The sequence below is a fragment of the Pinus tabuliformis genome, chromosome 6 (assembly GCF_031772625.1).
Source record: "Pinus tabuliformis cultivar Carrire ecotype Pingquan chromosome 6, CPIR1, whole genome shotgun sequence".
NCBI lineage: Eukaryota > Viridiplantae > Streptophyta > Pinopsida > Pinales > Pinaceae > Pinus > Pinus tabuliformis.
The window spans coordinates 1,836,187,728-1,836,208,827 of record NC_142292.1 but is presented as its reverse complement, the minus strand read 5'-3'; the positions used below and the strand labels follow the sequence as shown (position 1 = coordinate 1,836,208,827).

Here is a 21,100-nt window from a genome sequence, read left to right as displayed (position 1 = left end):
CAAAACACAAAAAAAATACCAATTGTCAGTGTGAAATTAGGAAAAAGAAACCAAAACTAAACTTAGAATTTAATTTACAAAGTACTAGATCAAGTAATGGGAGTGAACCCCATACTTGTCTAGCTTTAGAAATGACTTTTGAATAAGAGATATAACTTTGAAGGAACTAGAATCAAAGAAGTATTTTTGAATTTAAATGGATGACCAAGTAGCTATAGACTAAGAAAACTCCCTTTTGCTCTTCGTTGGATGGAAAACTTGGAGTGAAAAAATGGCCGAGTCTTGGATCACTGTGACTCTAGGAGTGAGTTGATCTAATTGAGATTTTTTTCACTTCCAGATGGATTCCTGCACACAATGCAAAAGATTTTTCCTACACACTTGAATACGTATTAGTTTGCACAAGATTAGAGCAATATAATGAATAAGATAAATCAAGCATTCCTCCTAAAATGAATTGGCAAGCTTATTCCTAGAAGACTACTCTAAATCAATGATATGTGCAAGATAGCTTGCACACATCAATCCAAGCAAAATGGTAAGCATAAACTAATATTATTCAACATGCGAAAGAAATTAAACACAATAGCAGTAGTATGAAATGACATCACCTCATAATGCCAAGAGAATACTAACCAGATAGCCCCAAAATCTTGATTTGTATTAAGAAAGTATGCAAGTACAAAATGACAGAGTTTCCTCAAACCCAATAGTTTATTACATGATACAATATGAGAGCCCATGGCTCTATTATATAGAGATTGAGAGCAAATCTCAATGAAGAATGACAATGACAAATGGCATTGGAGCCAATATCAATGTAGAAGTGATTAAACAAGTGGCATGAGGTGATAATCCCAAAGAGAAATTCGAATTTGTTGAATGAAGCTCCAATGCCAAGTGTAAAAATCGAATTTGGCAAGTGGACATCATTTTCTTCTTCCCTTATGTGCCAAATTCGAATTTTATGATGGAATGGCACGTGTATATGAGTAGTAACCCATGTGGGGACAATTTCCCACAAAAATCTCCACCAAATATTCTCTCAAATCCTTTCAAATGTGCATTAACTTCACAAGTTCGAATTTCCAAGTAAGCAGTTTTCTCATTGAATGCCAGAAATTTGATTTTATTTGTGCACATATCATTTCCTTGATTTTAAGAGTCCACATCACCTTGAGACTTCATTTTAACTCCCCCATAATCTTCCACCTCATTTCTACAACATTTAGCATGTGTGGATATTTATTTTTCTCCATTTATTTAATTTCTCGCTTAATTAATTGCTAGATTTCCCACTAAACTTAGGAAAAGTAGGTTTTGAAGGTTCAAAACACATTTTTAACCCCTCAAAGTGTGTCATAATAGAAAGTTGACGGTGAGAGGTGCAAATTTCATTACTCATACCCGATACAACTTCTCTAGACATCACTTATTACATTACAAATACAATTTTATTAACAATTTCTACAGTGAGGAAAATCTAAAAAATTAAAAAATGACTACTTAGACCTAAACAACTTCCATTATTTTTTTTGTGTGATATAGTATAGTAATATACATCAACTCTAGACACTAAGATGTGTTAGGGGCTCAACTTTCAAACCGTCACTTCGGCTTTGGGGTAAAAAGTGAGTGAAAAACCCAGAAAATTATCCGCCTCTGAAAAAGAAGGGATAATTAACCAGATAAAAAAACACTCCAAGGTGTACTCGTTTGCTGATTGAGTCCCAACATCTTAAGCTTGTTACAAACTCAAAAACTCATCATTACTAGGATCACTTATTACAATTTCCTGCAGGGTGTGGAATCTGGGTACATGAAAAATGATGAGAAGATAGAAGTAGAGTTAAAAAACTCTATTGACTGATGATATCTGATGGTACAAGTGTGCTTTGGATCATCTTTGGGCATGGACTTTTCATATAATCATCAGGTGCCACTCCAGTGGTCAACATTTCGCTCCATATGGGGATGCATGCTAGATATGAAGTGATAGTGTGCAAGAACCTGGAATCTGCATCCACTGACAAAAGACATATATCAACAGTATCCATTCAAAATATCATTAGATGAAATCAAGTACAGAAATGAAGAAATTGAAATTTATTCTAAGAGCATAAATGATAATTTATTCATGAAATAAAACTAACTAAACAAAAATGACAAGGGATAAGGTTAGAAATATGATACAAAAAGATGTGCCATAGCATCAGATGTCCTTAATGAAGTTCATGTTGAGAACCTGCTTACTTTCAGGCAGATCCATGGGTTGCTTTTTTGATGTGCCCTATCCAATTCTGAATATTTGAGGAATTTGAGCAATCCTAACACTGTGTTGTACATGGCCATCAGATTTACCAAATCCTTTCCGCTTTTTTCTTTTCTTCTTAACAAATTGTGATGTTGATGTTGAGGTGATCAAAGTAGACCTTTCTATTCGATTTTGAAGATGCTTTGATGGAAAATTCGAAGTATCCAAGATTTCTTTGACTTGCCTTTGTCCATTTTGCTTATGCTCTGACATGGGTGATAGATCAATCTCATAAGTATAAACTTGATTCTCCTCAATTTCCTTGCTATCCATTTTTTAATGGAGTAAATGACTTCCTGATGAAGATTGCTTCAATGGATCGGGAGATTTATGATTTGTTTCTTTGTTCTTTTCCCATTCGTCATTTAACCTAAGTTGGAATTTTTGTACTTGTAATCTTTCCATTTCATCCAACCTATTATGAAAAGTGATCTGGTTAGCCTTCATAACACTTATTTCCTTGGCATGATCCGTTTCCATGGTGTTGATTAATTGCACTTGTTTTTCTTCCATGGCGAGCAACTTGTTTTGAATAGAGGTCATATGATTAGAATGATTGACTTCCATGGACTTTATTGCTTGTGCATGATTTACCTCCATGGTCTTAATGAGTTGAACTTGGTTGAGCTGCATATCCTTAATCATTCGAGTCAAACCCTTGATGAGATCCTTATCATTCCCATTAGATTTCGCTTTGATCTTTCTTTCGTTTCCATATTTTTCTTCAAAGGCGTCAATGATTGATTCTAGAGAATCGAAAGTGTTAGTAGGTAAGTCTATGAACCAATCCATAGCATCGCCATCTAAGGAAAAGATGAAAAGTCTCATTTTAACGTCCTCATGGTTAATATTGTGGCACCATTTGCTCACATAGAGGTGGAAATTCCTAAGGTGAATTTCAGTATTGATGGCATTGTTACCTAGAAAACTAGGCAACTCTTCAATAGCCTCAATGGCTTCATCCGGAATGAAATTCGGATAGCCTGAAATGTTAGTAAAATCACAAGGGGCGAACAACTCATTCATGATATGCTTACTTGACCTTGAAAGAGAAAATGGATGCTAGAGAGAGGCTTCTGTCCAATATTAGCAAGAAATCTACAATAAGCAAGCTTTAAGCAGAAATCCTTGCAGAAAATGAAATAAGTGGAGTCGCGACTTGAACAAGAATCTAACTCTAAAATCCAACATGCAAAAACCAAAAGTTAGTCGATTTTCCAGGTACACGAAGACTTGTCCCCGGCAACGACGCCAAAATTGTTGACACTGTCGCCTACACCTACCTACAAGTTAATGAGAAAAACCTTCAACCCCACAAGGTGTGGTTGGTGGCAGGGAACTCAAAGAAGGGTTTGTCACACTAATCCCGACTCTCTCCGTTTGAGGTATCTCCTAGGTTAGCTAAGGGGGGTGGTACGTAATGAAAAGTTAAGTTAAAAAGGATGTGAGTTTCTAGGAGAATTGTTAGAGTTAAATAGATTATTTCTTTAAGATTTATAAGCAAAACTGATATGAGCAATAACCATAAATACATAAGATAAGCATGAAATACATAAACAACTAGTGCCTTCAAAGTATTGCTCTTTAAGAAATGAAATTGTATTTGCTTAGAATGAAGTGAAATGCTTTCAAATGGAAAGCCAAAATAATCCTGAAAAGTGAAACAATAAATTGTTAGCACAAGATATTATAAATGCTTTCAAGATGAATAAGTCTACAAATCAAAGCATGGAAACTATCTTGCTCAAAAGGATACAAAAATAACTCAAATGTTAGACCAAGATGACAACATGCAATTAAGTTTGCAACCCAAAATAATAGTACTTGAAAGTGAAATCAACCATTTATGACAATAATTAAACCACAAGATGAGTTAATTTTGAAGTATAAGAAAAATTAAACTTGTTGCAAAATTAAAAGGAATTACAGTGCTTGCATCCAAAGTGCCTCTTGAAATAAGATTTGCATGTGAGACTTTAAACCATCAAGATAGCAAGAAATTTAAGAACTTTGCAAACAAAACAAATATGATGGAATGAGTTCTTGGTTTATTTTATTAATTAGTGCTAAGGCAAAGTTACAATTGAACTCTAGTCCTCAGACCTCATCCTCGCCCAAATGTTTGGATCTCACAATGAGGAGTCAATAGAGGTAGAGGGTCCCTAAAAGTCTATTCAACCAACTTAAGTTGGAGGTAAATTTTAATGAGGCTTGGGGCCTTCCTATACTAAAATGCCTAGATGAAGTGCAAATTGTGTTAATTCCCCAAATTAAACTAATGCTTCATGCAAATGTTTCAAAGAGAAATAGTTTGCAAAAATTGAGAGCGTATGCATGTGGAAATTTAAATACAAGGTTAGTAAAATTTGCATGTGGAGTGAAATGTGTTGATTTTAAGCATTTACAATATGAAATTAAAAGTTAGAAAGCTAAGAAAAACTAAAAGCAAGATTAGGCCACCCACAAGAATCCCTTCTCTAAATGAGGAAGGGGGATGCCATGGGAAAAATCCCAAGCTCCCTCCAACAATTTTTTTAATCTTTTTTTAGTGCTTAAAGCGGGTAAAAATGCCTCTAAGAGGGCAGCCCACAATACGAGAGAGATCTTTACAAAGATGAGACTCTAACAAAGCTAGACTCTCTCCCCAAAAATATAGCAATAACAAACTTAAAGATGGAAAAACTCTCCGAAAGAGATTCACAAGGCTCAAAAGGCCCATGGCCTCGATGAGTTTGCAAGTCTCTTCCAAGTGCTTATGGTCTCCCTAGAAATCAGTTTTTGGATAAGGTGAGGGGGTCCTGCATACACAGGAGTGAGTAGTTTTCCAAAGCTTCTCTTCAAGCTCCTTGCTACCCAATGCTCAAGCCTTTGGGCCGCAAAACACAAAAAAATACCACTTGTTAGTGTGAAATTAGGAAAAATAAACCAAAACTAAGCTTAGAATTTAATTTACAAAGTACTAGCTCAAGTAATGGGAGTGAACCCCATACTTGCTTAGCTTTAGAAATGACTCTTGAATAGGAGATATAACTTTGAAAGAACTAGAACCAAAGAAGTATTTTTTGAATTTAAATGGATGACCAAGTAGCTATAGGCTAAGAAAACTCCCTTTTGCTCTTCGTTGGATGGAAAGCTTGGAGCAAAAAAATGGCTGAGTCTTGGATCGCTGTGACTCTAGGAGTGAGTTGATTTAATTGAAATTTCTCTCACTTCCAGATAGATTCTTGCACACAATAAAAAAGATCTTTGCTACACAGTTGAACACGTATTAGTTTGCACAAGATTAGAGCAATATAATGAATAAAATAAACCAAGAATTCCTCCTAAAATGAATTGGCAAGCTTATCTCTAGAAGACTACTCTAAATCAATGATATGTGCAAGATAACTTGCACACATCAATCCAAGCAAGATGACAATCATAAACTAATATTAATTCAACATGCGAAAGAAATTAAACACAATAGCAGCAGTATGAAATGAAATCACCTCATAACTCCAAGAGAACACCAGCAAGATAGCCCCAAAGTCTTGATTTGTATTAAGAAAGTATGCAAGTACAAAATGACAGAGTTTCCTCAAACCTAATAGCTTATTACATCGTACAATATGAGAGCCCATAGCTCTATTATGTAGAGAGTTGGGAGCAAATCCCAATGATGAATGGCAATGACAAATGGCATTGGAGTCAATCCCAATGTAGAAGTCATTAAACAAGTGGCATGAGATGACAATCCCAAAGGGAAATTCGAATTTTTTGAATGGAGCTCAAATGCTAAGTGTAAAAATCAAATTCTGGCAACTAGACATCATTTTCTTCATCCCTTATGTGCCAAATTCGAATTTTATGATAGAATGACAAGTGTATATGGGTGGTAACCCATGTGGGGACAATTTCCTACAAAAATCTCCACCAAATATTCTCCCAAATCCTCCCAAATGTGCATTAACTTCACAAATTCGAATTTCCAAGTAAGTAGTTTTCTCATTGAATGTCAAGAATTTGATTTTATTTGAGCACATGTCATTTTCTTGATTTTAGGAGTCAACATCACCTTGAGACTTCACTTTAACTCCCCCATAATTTTCCACTTCATTTCCACAACATTTAGCATGTGTGGATATTTATTTTTCTCCATTTATTTAATTTCTGGCTTAATTAATTGTCAGATTTCTCACTAAACCTAGGAAAAGTGGGTTTTGAAGGTTCAAAACACATTTTTAACCCCTCAAAGTGTGTCATAGTTGAAAGTTGACGGTGAGAGGTGCAAATTTCATAACTCCTACTCCATACAACTTCTCTAGACATCACTTATTACATTACAAATACAATTTTATTAGCAATTTTTGCAGTGGGGAAAATCTAAAAAATTAAAAAATAACTACCTAGACCTAACCAAATTCCACGATTTTTTTTGTGTGATCTAGTATGGTAATATATATCGACTCTAGACACTAAGATGTGTTAGGGGCTCAACTTTCAAACCGTCACCCCAACTTTGGGGTAAAAAGTGAGTGAAAAAACCCATAAAATTATCTGCCTCTGAAAAAGAAGAGATAATTAACTAGATAAAAAAACACTCCAAGGTGTACTCGTTTGTTGATCGAGTCCCAACATCCTAGGTTTGTTAAAGACTAAAAAACTCATCATTACTAGTATCACTTATTACAATTCTCTGTAGGGTGTGGAATCTGGGTACAAGAAAGATGATGAGAAGATAGAAGTAGAGTTAAAAAACTCTGTTGACTGATGATATCTGATGGTACAAGTGTCTTGTGGATCATCCTTGGGCATGGAGTTTTCATATAATCATTAGGTGCCACTCCAGTGGTCAACATTTGGCTCCATATGGGGATGCATGCTAGATATGAAGTGATAGTGTGCAAGAACCTGGAATCTGCATCCACTGACAAAAGACATATATCAGCAGTATCCATTCAAAATATCATGAAATGAAATCAAGTACAACAATGAAGAAATTGAAATTTATTCTAAGAGCATAAATGATAATTTATTCGTGAAGTAAAACTAATTAAAAAAAATTGACAAGGGATAAGGTTAGAAATATGATACAAAAAGATGCGCCATAGCATCAGATGTCCTTAATGAAGTTCATGCTGAGAACCTGCTTACTTTCAGGCAGATCCATGGGCTGCTTTTTTGATGTGCCCTGTCCAATTCTGAATATTTGAGGACTTTGATCAATTCCAACACTGTGTTGTACATGGCCATCAGATTTACCAAATCCTTTCTGTTTTTTTTTCTTTTCTTCTTAACAAATTGTGATGTTGATGTTGAGGTGATCAAAGTAGACCATTCTGTCCGATTTTGAAGATGCTTTGATGGAAACTTCGAAGTATCCAAGACTTATTTAACTTGCCTTTGTCCATTTTGCTTATGCTCTGACATGGGTGATGGATCAATCTCATAAGTATAAACCTGATTCTCCTCAGTTTCCTTGCTATCCAAGTCTCCATCCATTAGCCATTTTTTGATGGAGTAAAGGACCTCCTCATAATGAGATGAAGATTGCTTCAGTGGATGGGGAGGCTTATGATTTGTTTCTTTGTTCTTTTCCCATTCGTCATTTAACCTAAGTTGGAATTTTTGTACTTGTAATCTTTCCATTTCATCCAACCTATTATGAAAAGTGATCTGGTTAGCTTTCATAACACTTATTTCTTTGGCATGATCTGTTTCCATGGTGTTGATTAATTGCACTTGTTTTTCTTCCATGGCGAGCAACCTATTTTGAATAGAGGTCATCTGATTAGAATGATTGACTTCCATGGACTTTATTGCTTGTGCATGATTTACTGCCATGGTCTTAATGAGTTGAACTTGGTTGAGCTGCATATCCTTAATCATTCGAGTCAACCCCTTGATGAGATCCTTATCATTCTCATTAGATTTCGCTTTGATCTTTCTTTCATTTCCATATTTTTCTTCAAAGGCGTCAATGATTGATTCTAGAGAATCGAAATTGTTAGCAGGTAAGTCTATGAACCAATCCACAACATCGCCATCTAATGAAAAGATGAAAAGTCTCATTTTAACGTCCTCATGGTTAATATTGTGGCACCATTTGTTCACACAAAGGTGGAAATTCCTAAGGTGAATTTCAGTATTGATGGCATTGTTACCTAGAAAACTAGGCAACTCTTCAATAGCCTCAATGGCTTCATTCGGAATGAAATTCGGATAGCCTGAAATGTTAGTAAAATCACAAGGGGTGAACAAATCATTCATGATGTTATGCTCACTTGACCTTGAAAGAGAAAATGGATACTAGAGAGAGGTTGTCCAAGATTAGCAAGAAATCTACAATAAGCAAGCTTAAAGCAGAAATCCTTGCAGAAAATGAAATAAGTGGAGTCGCGACTTGAACAAGAATCTAACTCTAAAATCCAACATGCAAAAACCGAAAGTTAGTCGATTTCCCAGGTACACGAAGACTTGTCCCCGGCAATGACGCCAAAATTGTTGACCTTGCCGCCTACACCTACCTACAAGTTAGTGAGAAAAGCCTTCAACCCCACAAGGTGTGGTTGGTGGCAGGGAACTCAGAGAAGGGGCTATCACACTAATCCCGACTCTCTCTATTTGAGCTATCTCCTAGGTTAGCTAAGGGGGCTGGTCCCTAATGAAAAGTTATGTTAAAAAGGATGCAAATTTCTAGGAGAATTGTTAGAGTTAAATAGATTATTTCTTTAAGATTTATAAGCAAAATTGATATGAGCAATAACCATAAATACATAAGATAAGAATGAAATACATAAACAACTAGTGCCTTCAAAGTATTGCTCTTTAAGAAATGAAATTGTATTTGCTTAGAATGAAGCTAAATGCTTTCAAATGGAAAGCCAAAATAATCCTGAAAAGTGAAACAATAAATTGTTAGCACAAGATATTATAAATGCTTTCAAGATGAATAAGTCTACAAATCAAAGCATGGAAACTATCTTGCTCAAAAGAATACAAAAATAAGTGAAATGTTAGACCAAGATGACAACATGCAATTAAGTTTGCAACCCAAAATAATAGTACGTTAGGGCCAAAACCTCTTCTCTTAAGAGGAAAATGTGTAACTAGATTCGATCTTCATAAGTATGAAATGTATTCTTGTAAATTATAAAATGAAAATAAATTGTTATTATTGGAGCATGGGTTTCATGCTCAAGTTCTTTTATTTTATAGGTCAAGCACCCATTGAGTGCTTCTAGGGTTTTTCCTAGGTCTAAGAGTCATTGTCATATATTGAAGACCCCAATGGGCACATTGTATCTTGTAAAGAAAAAATATTTTTGTCTTTAAAGTGTCGAAATGCCCTCCAAGATCAAGTCGGCCTAAGTGAAGAGCCACGTCTACCCTTGAAGAGGCCTATATAAAGAGAGGAACTCATCCTCCAAAGGATCACTCACTCAACTCATTCTATGCGAAGAAGAGGACAAAGAAGAGGTCGAAGGAATTCGAAGTATTTGGGCTAGTTCTCTCTCCCACGTACAAGACGAAGCTAGGTTTTCTGCGCAAGGGTTATATCTGGTTCGATCTTGGAAGGAAGAGAGGAAATAAATCAAGCGATGGTCATTTAGCATATTCTCTAGCCCTAAGTCTCAAGGAAAGGCAAGCAAAGGGAATAAGAGGTTGTATGAAGAAGATCAAAGTCTTCAAGTGTGGCAGCAGCAGTTGCCAGGGATACAAAATTTCGGATCTGCAATAGGAGGTCGAAGTTCTTGCAGCAGGAGGCCGAGTTGGTGGTTGATCTTGATCTTGGAGGGTATTTGTCTGAGTCACAAGGTCTTGGTATTCGTCAATTGAAGGATCTATAAGAAAATGAGATTTAAGGGTTTTCCCCTCAAGAGGAGGGGTTTTGGCCTTGGCTTGCAGCCTATATACTGTGTCACTGTTCTTATTGTTTTGGTAGCTGTTTGATGTATCTCACATTATAATAATAAGGAACAAAGCTAATAAGGAAAAAGGAAACACAAACAATTATCAAGTTAAAGAGAATTAACATATTCATTGCCCTACTGAATTCTCAACAGAAAACCGCAAGAATTCTTCTCTTCTTATAGAATTTTCAAATGACGAATTCCAAGACCTAAGACCCTTGATAAATACCCCTCCAAGACCAAGTCAACCTCTCCTTTGATCAACTTTTCCTTCACAAAGTCAACCCAAGTCAAACTAGCTTCAATTCCTCAGATTTCGGCCTCACTTCAGATTCCCGACTTCTGCTTTAGATTTGCACTTTTCGACCCTTCTTACAATCTCTGATTTTCGCACGTGTGGGTAGACTAGTAGCTAAAATGATCTTCTCTCTCCTTTGCTTGATGTGCTTCCTTTTCCTTGATAACTCGACTTCCAAAGTAGGTCTTCTAGGTAACAAAATTTGGCTTCTTGATAACTCTGCAATTTGGTCTTACTGGAGTCACTGTGATGCCCTAATTTCGCACGTGTGATGGCCCAAAAAAGTCTTCAAAACACTTTGCTTTCTTCTTCCTTTAGTCTTCCTTCTCTTCAGTAGGTATTCCTTGCCTTTCTTGTGCTTCAACAAGTTACTTGGATTCTCTACAAAATGAGGTTGATGATTCCTTATATATAGTCTTCTTATGATGCTTGAACAACCCTAACGAGGCCGACTTCACTGCTTGAAGGCCGACTTGGTCTTGGAGGGAGTCTTTTGACTCCTTTTGACTTACAAAAATTCTCTTAACATGATATAATATGCCCAGTGGGGTCCTTTACATATTACAATGACTCAATTGACTTCTTGACTTTATGACAAAACCCGAGAAGCACTCAATGGGTGCTTGACCTAAAAATAAAATTGATCTTGAGCATGAAACCCATGTTAAAATAATAATAATACTTTTCTTTCTTTTTACAATATACAAGAATCAAGAGTACATTTCTTATTTATGAAGACCGAACCTAGTTACATACTTCAATAGAAACCCCATCCACTTGTAATGCCTGGTCTGTTGTAGCTTACTCTGGGCCTACAGGTACTGTAGTGGTTGGTGATTTGTGTGGATTACTGCCTCTTTTTCTATCAAATAGTGCTTCCACTTCTTCACAGCGTGCACTAGGGCATAAAGCTCCTTATCGTAGGCAAGGTAGTTAAGAACTGCCCCATGAAATACTTCAGAATGATAGCATACAAAGAGGATTTGTGCACTATAGTAGCCCATGGGACACATACCATACTTCTTTGTACTCGCAACAATTTTTTATTCAAAGAACGAGAGTAGAGCGACCTCACCTTCAAGTTAGGTTTTTCTCTCGAAAGGGTTTCCTGGTCATATCTTGTGTCAAATGTGTGTGAGCTTTTATTTTGTTGTTCTCTATTTTCTGCATAATTTTAGTTCACACACATATGCTATTAACAATGATCTACAGATCTATAAATATGAAGAGAAATAAAACTGTAAAAATGTAGATTTTGGATTTTTTAGTATAATTCTATTAGACCTGTTGTGACAAATTGTCCAGTGGAATATCCATGACAATTTATGGATCATATTCGTATCAGAGCAATATGATCCATAAATTGCGATGGATATTCCATTGTGACAGTTCGTCACAATAGATCTGATAAAATTATAATAAAAGATCCAAAATCTACACTATTGCAGTTTTATTTCTCTTTAGATTTATAGATCTGTAGATTATTGCTAATAGCATATGCTTGCAAATTAAAATTATGTAGAAAATAGAGAATAGTGAAATAAAAGCTCACACACACATTTGACAAGAGATATGACCCGAGAAACCCTTTCGGGAGAAAAACTTAGCTCGAAGGTGAGGCTGCTTTGCTCTCTTTCTCTAAATAGAAAATGGTTGCGAGTACAAAGAAGTATGGCCTGTGGCTTGTGGGCTACTACAGTGCACACATCTTCTCTGTGTGCTCTATCTCCTATCCCTCTAGGCTAATTTTTGCTCAGTTATGGAACAAATGCAATCGAAAGAATGGAACCCCTTTTCCTCCTAGTGGGCCGATTATAACACAACTGATAGCCTACGAGTGGTTAGGTTTGACTACCTCAACTCTTAACCAGAGTTACAATATAGACTCTTCTAGAGTTTTTTTCATCAGAATCATTTGGCTAGCCCCTTTTGCATAAATAATGGGGGTTGATGTGGCATCCTCTTGAATTATGGTGGTGAAAATGGGAAGGTCAACTTTGCAGTGGCATAACTTCACATTCAGACTCAGATTGACACGATTCTTTGCGCCGTGGGAAAAGGTCTCTATTTGTAGAATATGAAAAAAATATGCCGCATAAAGCAGCAATGTTTAACCTCCAAAATATGTCGTTTGATGCCTCAAAACGCTCCTAGAAGGTTTCAGACCCCAATTTGCCAAATTGGGCCCCCGCCGGTAAAAATGGTCCTGTGAGCTGATTCCTCTACTTTTTCTACTCTGAAAGCACTGAGATGGGTGACAAACAATATAATGATCCAATCTATGGTCTTGTGAGCTGATTCCTCTACTTTTCCCACTCTGAAAGCATTGAGATGGATGACAAACAATATAATGATCCAATTTGGATCAAAGATAGAGAGATAATCTCACTTCTGATTGTAGACTTATTGAAATCAAGAGAGGATAGGACATTGGAATGGATACTATTCTAGAGTTGATAATTGCCTTTTTTGGAATTGAAACCAAAATGTCTTAAAGTATTTTCAGAGCGTTTGAGATCATTAAGAAGCTAGAAGGATCAAATTATACTCAAGGCAATAAGTTGATTGCAAAAGAGGATTTTGAAGCCATGTTGGCTAAGAGTAAGGTTACTTTGGGAGCTGAATTTGATATCCTCTCCATTTTTTTGTTGTATAAATAAAGAAGACGGATTTCATGTTGGCAATGTGGAAAGCAACTCGCTATGCAATAATCAAGTCAACATCTTATGAAGTATTGAGGATGAGTTAATTGCCTTTAAGATGAAAGAGGAAATTACTATGTCCCCACTTTGGGATAATATCAAATCTTTGGTAGACCAAGTGATTGTTGTTGCCACTAAAACTTCATGAAAGAAAAACAGTAAGGGTAGTTAGGTTGAGAGGATGTCTTGCTTTGAAGCAAAAACAACTTAAGAAGATTTGAAGAGAACGAAAAAGGGGTTCAGTACAAAACCTATGTTGGCCCTCAAACTTTTATAAGTAAGAGCTACCAAGATTTTCCTTCTCCATAGTCTCTTTGTTGGTTATGCCCTTTTCCATTTTGTTTTGGCATGTCGTATAGCTGTCAAAGTATGGCATTGATTAGTTGTTTTGCTTTTAGGATTTCCCTATATTCCAGGTTTGAAGGAGCCTTATCCCAACTCATGAGAGCGAATGCCTTCAATTTTTGTTTATGTATTATCATATGAATTTTGTGGAGGCTTGTATGGCCAAACATTTCTAATGTATTAAACTTTTCACATTTGGGGTTTGTTTGTTGAAAATTCCCACATAGAATTATCTCAAAAGCCCCATGGTTTTTATGGTTTTATTGATAATCTTGAGTGGAATCTTGAATATGTGGCCTTGCTCAAACTTATTTGATTCATAATGAAATAATTCTATAAAATTCTTTGTTAGACACCGTTTCATTTTCTTTTCATTTGCCTCTAGTAAATATGGCTTGTTTCATTTGCTTATATTACATGTGAGGGCACAAAAATATGTGTTTTGAGAAAATCCACTTTGTGATAAAATCTCTTCTTTTTGACATTCCGTAAATGATTGAAACTACTAGGGCCTTTCTTAAGCAACAATGTGCTTCAAGAGTATATGATTATTGAGAGAGTTTTGTTTTACCTTCTTGAAGACAAGGATCATGTGGGCTTTATTGAATGGCACACTCCCACTCCACTTTGTAAGCATGGGAAAAAAGTTATCATTTGATAAAAAGGAGTAATGCCTCTAGAAAAACAAAGGAGGGCACTTCTTGATTCCTCCAAAGGTTTCCCTCGATTTTGATCCTTTCCTTCGTGAGGAAAAATTCATCAACAAGTTGCCACATTTGTAAATGAGAAGGAGAAGAAAAAGAAGCCTATAGACTCAGGTGAGTTTGGACGGAAGGTGGGGGGTGACAAAATATCTATGGTGGAGAAACTAGAGAATTAGATAGGGGAATGTAGCAAAACTCAATCTCCATTCATGGTAGAGGCAAAGATTGGCATTAAGCCATATGCAAGTGAGATAGATGTCTTCAAGTTAAATCAATGGTTGCAATAGTTAGAAGTTTATTTTAGTGTGCATGAGGTTAGTGAAACACAAAGAATCTCTTTTGCTTGTTCAAAGTTAGAAGGTCATGCTTTAATATGGTCGGAAAGTGATGTCATTGCTAGAAGACTTGGTAATGAACAATCGGTGTCAAAATGGGATGTGTCCAAGGACATTATCAAGTCATACTTCTATCTTGTTGGCTATGAGGAGGAACAAAAGATAAGCTGGCTTTACCTCAGACAGAGACAAAGATAAACATTGTTGGAATTCACTATTGAATTTTTAAAGAGAGCAATCTAGTAAGTGATATCTCTTAAAAGTCTTGGAGTGCTTATTACATACTTGGGAGCTTTTCACAGTCACCTTTAAAGACAATTGATGCTTTTGAAACCTAAGACTATTGATGAGACTTGTGTGTAAACACTATTTTAGTGGGCCAAAAGAGCTGCAAGAACATCCAAGAAAAGGAAAGAAATAGAGGAGAGGTGAAGAAGATAACTGCAGTTGCAACAAAAAACCAAAACCCTAGCAATCATTGTAAGCATTGGAATGTAGATGGCCACATAGAGGAGAGTTGCTGGAAACTACTTCTTGCATTCCAACCGAAAATGTCTAAACAATAGCCGCAAAAAAAGAAAACTTTGTTGGTTGTAGATGGGGATCAAAGGGTGGACAACAACTCAGACATTGAAGGTAAGATGACTTGTGCTTCAATTCAAAGGGAGATAGATTTTAGTAGTATTAATCCAAAGGAGAAAAGAGGAATGGTTGTACTCTTTCACCTTAAGGTCCCGCTGAAGCAAACTAAGATGCATTGCTTGTTTGACCTTGGATCACAATGAAGTTTGATTTGAACTCAGTTAGTTGAGAAGCTTGGATTGGATGTGCATGACCATCCGGATTAATGCAATAGTGTTTACACACAAGGAGCTTTTTGCCTTAGTTCAAGTAATGAAGAAATGGAACCACTATCCCTTGGAGAAGGGAAACATAATCCACACTGACCACCAACCATTGCAATACTTGCAGAGTCAAAGCAAGTATCACAAGCTCAAGTATGTTCTTTTGAAGGTGCAGGAGTTGCTTGAGAAGAGTTGACAAAAGTGGAAGCTCAAACATGACCAACATAGGACATGGTGTGGCTTTATCTTAGCAAAAATTGCTTGCAAGGAGAAACTAAAATGTTGAAGCCTTTAAGACATGGACCTTTCGAGATCATTGAGCAAGTTAGAGTTGATGGTATCAAGCTAAAACTACCTCCTTATATGAGATGAGTTCAATGACCAATGTGGAGAACTTGCCATTGATTGAATTGTTCTTGTTGCACAAGGAAGAGCAAGATTAGGTTTTGCTCATAGTGGAAGATTTTGCATCAAATGCACTTGAAGAATTGGAGGAGGGTATAATTTTGTAGAAGAAGGTCTAGGTGACTCAAATAGGAGAGGACGAGTTTTGGTTATTTGGCCTCAAGGGATAGACTCCAAGGAAAGCCAAGTAGTATGGGAGCAGTGAGTTGCAAATATGTTTCCCCATCTTTCCTTAAAAGCTTTTGGACACCAAAAGCCTTCGATTGGGAAGTTGTGATCTGATTGGATCCTTGAAATTTTGAAAACGCTAAATGGTAAATTCTTTGGTTAATATTGCTCTTAAGAACCCTTGTTAAATTTTGTGTTTGAATTATACCTAATGACATGGTGAGGTGATGTGGACATATGGTCGATGGGAAGTGATAGTGGTTGAATTGGTAGATAGTGAATAGATGAGTTATTCGGTGGGGTAGTCCCCTCACCCAACTCAGTGATTTTTGAGGCTAAACCTTAGTATTGGGAGATCTTCAAGGATAACCCCAACCTACATTTGGGGTAGTACTTTAGAATTCTTGTTAGTATTTGAGGCTAAGCCTTAGTATTCGAGGATTCATGGGGACCACCCAACCCACACTTAAGGTAACTCTTCAGAATTCTCAAGGGGAATGGAGGTTAAGCCTTAGCATCGCGGGATTTGCTTGGATCACCTTGCAATTCCCAATGGGGAGACTCCACCACATGCTCAACAACACTATCAGTCCTTTACACTGGGGATTCTATAGGGAAGATCCCAACCCATTAGTTGGGACAACTGTGCTAGGAGCTTGGTTGTAGAGGAAAAGGGGACCCACAAAAATGAAGGGAGCATCTTCCTCGAATGACTACGCAAGATGTGGTAAGGACGAAGAGGGCCCAAAAGATATCAAAGGGGCCTTGAAAGATCCAAGAAACAATGAGAGGTTGCCACTTGGAAGATGGGAGAGGCCAAAAATGCCTTGTCTCTTGCATAACTTCTTGGTCATCTATGAAGGCTGGGAAGGTGTATCCTTGGACATTTATGCCGCTCAAGAGTGGATAAGAAAGGAGTGCCTGTAATTGCTTGGGGAATGGTTCTAAAACATCTTGGAGGTCGTCGGCCTTCCATATACCATGTAGGCACACACATAAAGGAGGAAGAGATGAAGGATGAAGGGGTTTATGAATGAAAAGTGAGAGAAAGTTGGATTAGAGGTTCTATAGAGGAACTAGTGGCATAAAATTCCACAGGTCAATGTCGTTATTCATGGTTTGTAGAAGACAGAGATCAACCAGACAGATTCCGAAGTACTGGTTAGTGGAAGATTATACCATTTGTATTTTCGTTTAGCTCTTGTAGCCAAAGAACCTTGCAACTGTAAAAACACTATTGAATCTTGCTAAAAGCTGAAATTTTCCCAGGTTGGGTTTCTCTAGGGTATCTCTTGTGTATCTATCTATGTGCCATGGCATTGGTTAATCCTGTTCATCGTTTTGTTAAAGAAACCAGTCACTGCTTATGCATAGTGGATTACTATTGCTTTTTGTTTACAGTTAATATTATTCTATATCAATCAGTGTTGGTGAATCATTTGGCCACAGGCCTTCAATTAGGGACCAAGCCCCATAGTTATTGAGCTTGAAAAAGTTTCTAGGGAGTTGGGTCCAAGTTTCGCTGAGGTCATTTTGGTCATTGTGTCTGCCATTTTATAGCACGGAAATAGTATCATAGATGTTGAATCCTTAAACACGTTATGAATGTTTTCTGCTTTTTAGAGGCTACGTTAACATAACAGTCTTTGCTGTCTAAGTAGAAAACCATGGTCGTGTCAGCATGAATGGAAAATTAGTCTAACCATAGCACATTGCAGTGGACTCAATGGTAATATCTTGGTGCATTATAGATTTACATATTTGTCATTGAATTCATTCAGTTTTGCATAATGTGACTGATTTCATGGATTTGCAGAGTGTAAATTGCTAATTAGTTTAAGGTTCTATAAGAAGGGGTTGTATTTGAGGGAAGGCAAAGTTTTACTTTCACAGTATGTTTTATTGCATCGACTTAATGAGTTGTGGATGATTTTGAATGTGTTGCCAGAATTGGGAAGGAGACCTTCTATCAGATGGTTTAGAATTTAAAAGATAACAAAGTCCCTTTGAAGACAACATATTCTTAATACTTCTTTTGAACCATTCCCTTCTAGAAGGTTTCCACAAATGTCTTTTATTTCTTTACCAATTAACTCTCATGAATTGAAACTTGGAAGCACTGGTAAACTGGTGTGAGAATTGCCTTTGTCTTGGGCATCACATTGGATTTTCTTAAGTTTGAGGTGACAATGGCACATGGATAAACTAAAAGAAAATGTACACAATACTGGCTACTTCAGTTATTGTCTGAGTTGTAATGAATAGTAAAATGAACTTTGTATTTCTGTCTTCAGATTTAGAGTAAGGTCTTCAGTGACTGAAGTGCAATCTAGATTACAGTACTAACAGGTCTGTCATGGATATTCATATCTAAAGTCACTTTGGTAGCTACAAAAGATCTAGAATTCAATACAACTTTGATCTTTTCTATCATGTACAGATCCAAGAACTGGGCACAACATTGATTGAATTGTGGAATCTAATGGATATCACTATGGAGGAACAGAAACATTTTGATCATGTAACTTGCTACATTTCAGCTTCTGTGGATGAGGTGTCAATGCCAAGAGCGCTTGCTTCTAATATCATTGACCAGGTAAGAATTATTATATATAGGAAATTATTATAGTAATCAAATACACAGGTATACATGATCATTTGATATTGTTATCTTTTGGGTTTATTCAGAATAAATCTCTTAATATCTTAGAAGTTATTAAGTTAATTCTTGGGAGCTGTGCTCCCCATTTATATTTGGTGTATTCAATGTTTATTAGCTGTTTTGGATAATTTGGCTAATAACAACCAACTGCTTGCATCTTCTCTTGTAAGACTTACGGACTAAAGCCAACTGCTGCAATCACATTATTTTTTCAATTTTGAACCAATATAACATTGAGGTGAAATTAAATTTTGATTATGGCAACTCCATGATGACATGCATTTTCCTTCTGGCCCAGGCTGAGGTTGAAGTGAAGAGATTGGATCGGCTAAAGGCTGGAAAAATGAAGGAGCTTCTGCATAAAAAACAAACAGAGCTTGAAGAGATATACCGGAAGGCTCATATGGAAATAGACACCAACTCTGCACAGGAGAAGATAATGGCTATGATTGATTCTGGTTCGCTTGATGCTTTTTATTCTATCTTTGGTGCTTGATTTTCTCTTGCAATTTGTTTTGTCATACTGATTTCTCTGGATCTGTTTTGAAGGAACCATTAATCATTCGGATCTTCTAGCAAGCATGGATGATCAGATTTCCAAAGCAAAAGAAGAAGCACTCAGTAGAAAAGAAATAATGGAGAAGGTGGACAAATGGATGGCAGCTTGTGAAGAAGAAAGTTGGCTTGAAGATTACAACAGGGTAGTTTTGAGTGCCGCACACTTCATGAGATCATCTTTAGCTGGTTTTATGTTTTCTAATTTCTGTGGCAGTTAACAACTTCTTGGAATTATATTGCTGTTGTGAATTGTGTGTTGCTTGCATGCAGGATGAAAACAGGTACAGTGTGAGTAGAGGTGCCCATATAAACCTTAAGCGTGCAGAACGAGCCCGTGTGATTGTCAATAAAATTCCTGGTAAGTATTGAAAGCAAATGGGTACTTGAGACTGTTTATCTGTGATCTATGTATTCTTAACTGACTTGATCTCTTGGACGTAGCACTTGTGGATTCATTGATGGCAAAAACTAGGGCTTGGGAGGAAGAAAGGGGAACAACTTTCTTCTATGATGAAGTGAGACAATCGTTCAGTTCTTTTTTAATTTTATCTCTTCCCAGGGAATTTTCTTGTGATTCCAAAATCTTTGAGTTACGTCAAACTGTTTAAGAATGCTTATGGACACTTTTTCATAGCATTGTTTCCAGCTACATTCACTTCCTTTTATGTCCTTGTTGAAATACACAGGTTCCACTTTTAGCAATGCTAGATGAATACAACATGATGAGACAGGAGAGAGAAGAGGAGAAACTGAGGCTCAGGGTATGAATTTAGACTTTGTTATGCACTCTGATATACTTCACCTTTATGTTGATGTTTCAGAATGGTAATAACTCCTTGCTTCTTCAGGATAAAAAGCGCCTTCAGGGTCAGTTGGCAAGTGAACCAGAACCATTTTTTGTTGCAAAGCCAACTCCCCACAGGCAACTTTCAACAAGGAGAAGTACAGGGCTACGTCCAAATGGAAATTCTGTGGATGGCATTCCTTTGAACCACCGATTATCTCTCGGTGTTCAGCAAACTGCTCGGAAAGGCTTGTCTGTCCATAGAGAAGGAAAAAGGGAGCATAATAGATCAATGATCCCTCAAAATTATTTTTCTCTTTCTAAGGAAGATTCAACTTCACAAGCTTCTGCAAATGGCTCAACACTGTCCTCCTCATAGGGGAAGAATTGCATTTATTATTTAGTGCAGTTTGAGGATTATTACACCGCATACATTGAGGTAATATGTGCAACGAATACAACATAAGGTGTGGCCATTCGCTACTGAACAGAGTCAAAATTCAAACAATCAACCAATTAGGTTTCCAGGTTCTGTGTGAGGATTTTGGTGAATTGCATATATCCATGGCTTTCTTTGGATGCAGTTTGGATCAGGTTTTTGCCTATATCCACTTCATCTTGCTCCATTATAACAAATTTGTAAAGAATATTTCATTGCAGGTGTTTTCAATAATTAGGTCAGTGGGCTTGGTTCTCCTGGCTTATATGAGGTCATATTCTTAGTTCAATCATGAAAAACAAGTAATTTGCTTGTTGTACATTAAATAAATATTAAATCAATCAGTTCATCTTGATCCTGAATATCAGTTGGTGTTGGTATTGGTACCAATCCATTTGAACTCCTCCAAGGAACCTACTTGTATATGTAGATCCAGATCAATCCAAGCATTCATTCATGACAGTCCAGTTTCTAGCAGATCTTTCTATCAGTGTTACTTACCATTTTCCTTGAGGAGTTAAAGAATGCTTCTTTGCTGAATTACACGTTCCTTGGGGAGTTGAAGCATGCTTCTATCCTGAATTATGTAGTTACATGTTTTAATGCTTATATTGCAGTCAGCTTGTAGAATTAGATCACAGGTGTGTTT

At 36.7% G+C, this 21,100-nt stretch overlaps 1 protein-coding gene across 1 annotated transcript in view; it reads left to right on the top strand.

The window, feature by feature from the left end:
* LOC149266339 (65-kDa microtubule-associated protein 1-like) overlaps positions 1–20,818 on the top strand; it is a 59,676-nt gene extending 38,858 nt beyond the window's left edge. Inside the window, exons 5-11 of the mRNA XM_089430332.1 lie at positions 18,449–18,604; positions 18,969–19,128; positions 19,220–19,371; positions 19,499–19,586; positions 19,670–19,743; positions 19,915–19,989; positions 20,077–20,818. Coding sequence (XP_089286458.1) covers positions 18,449–18,604; positions 18,969–19,128; positions 19,220–19,371; positions 19,499–19,586; positions 19,670–19,743; positions 19,915–19,989; positions 20,077–20,391 — 1,020 coding nt within the window. The 3' untranslated portion in view covers positions 20,392–20,818. The remainder of the gene's footprint in view (positions 1–18,448; positions 18,605–18,968; positions 19,129–19,219; positions 19,372–19,498; positions 19,587–19,669; positions 19,744–19,914; positions 19,990–20,076) is intronic.
* The last annotated feature ends 282 nt before the right edge of the window (positions 20,819–21,100 follow it).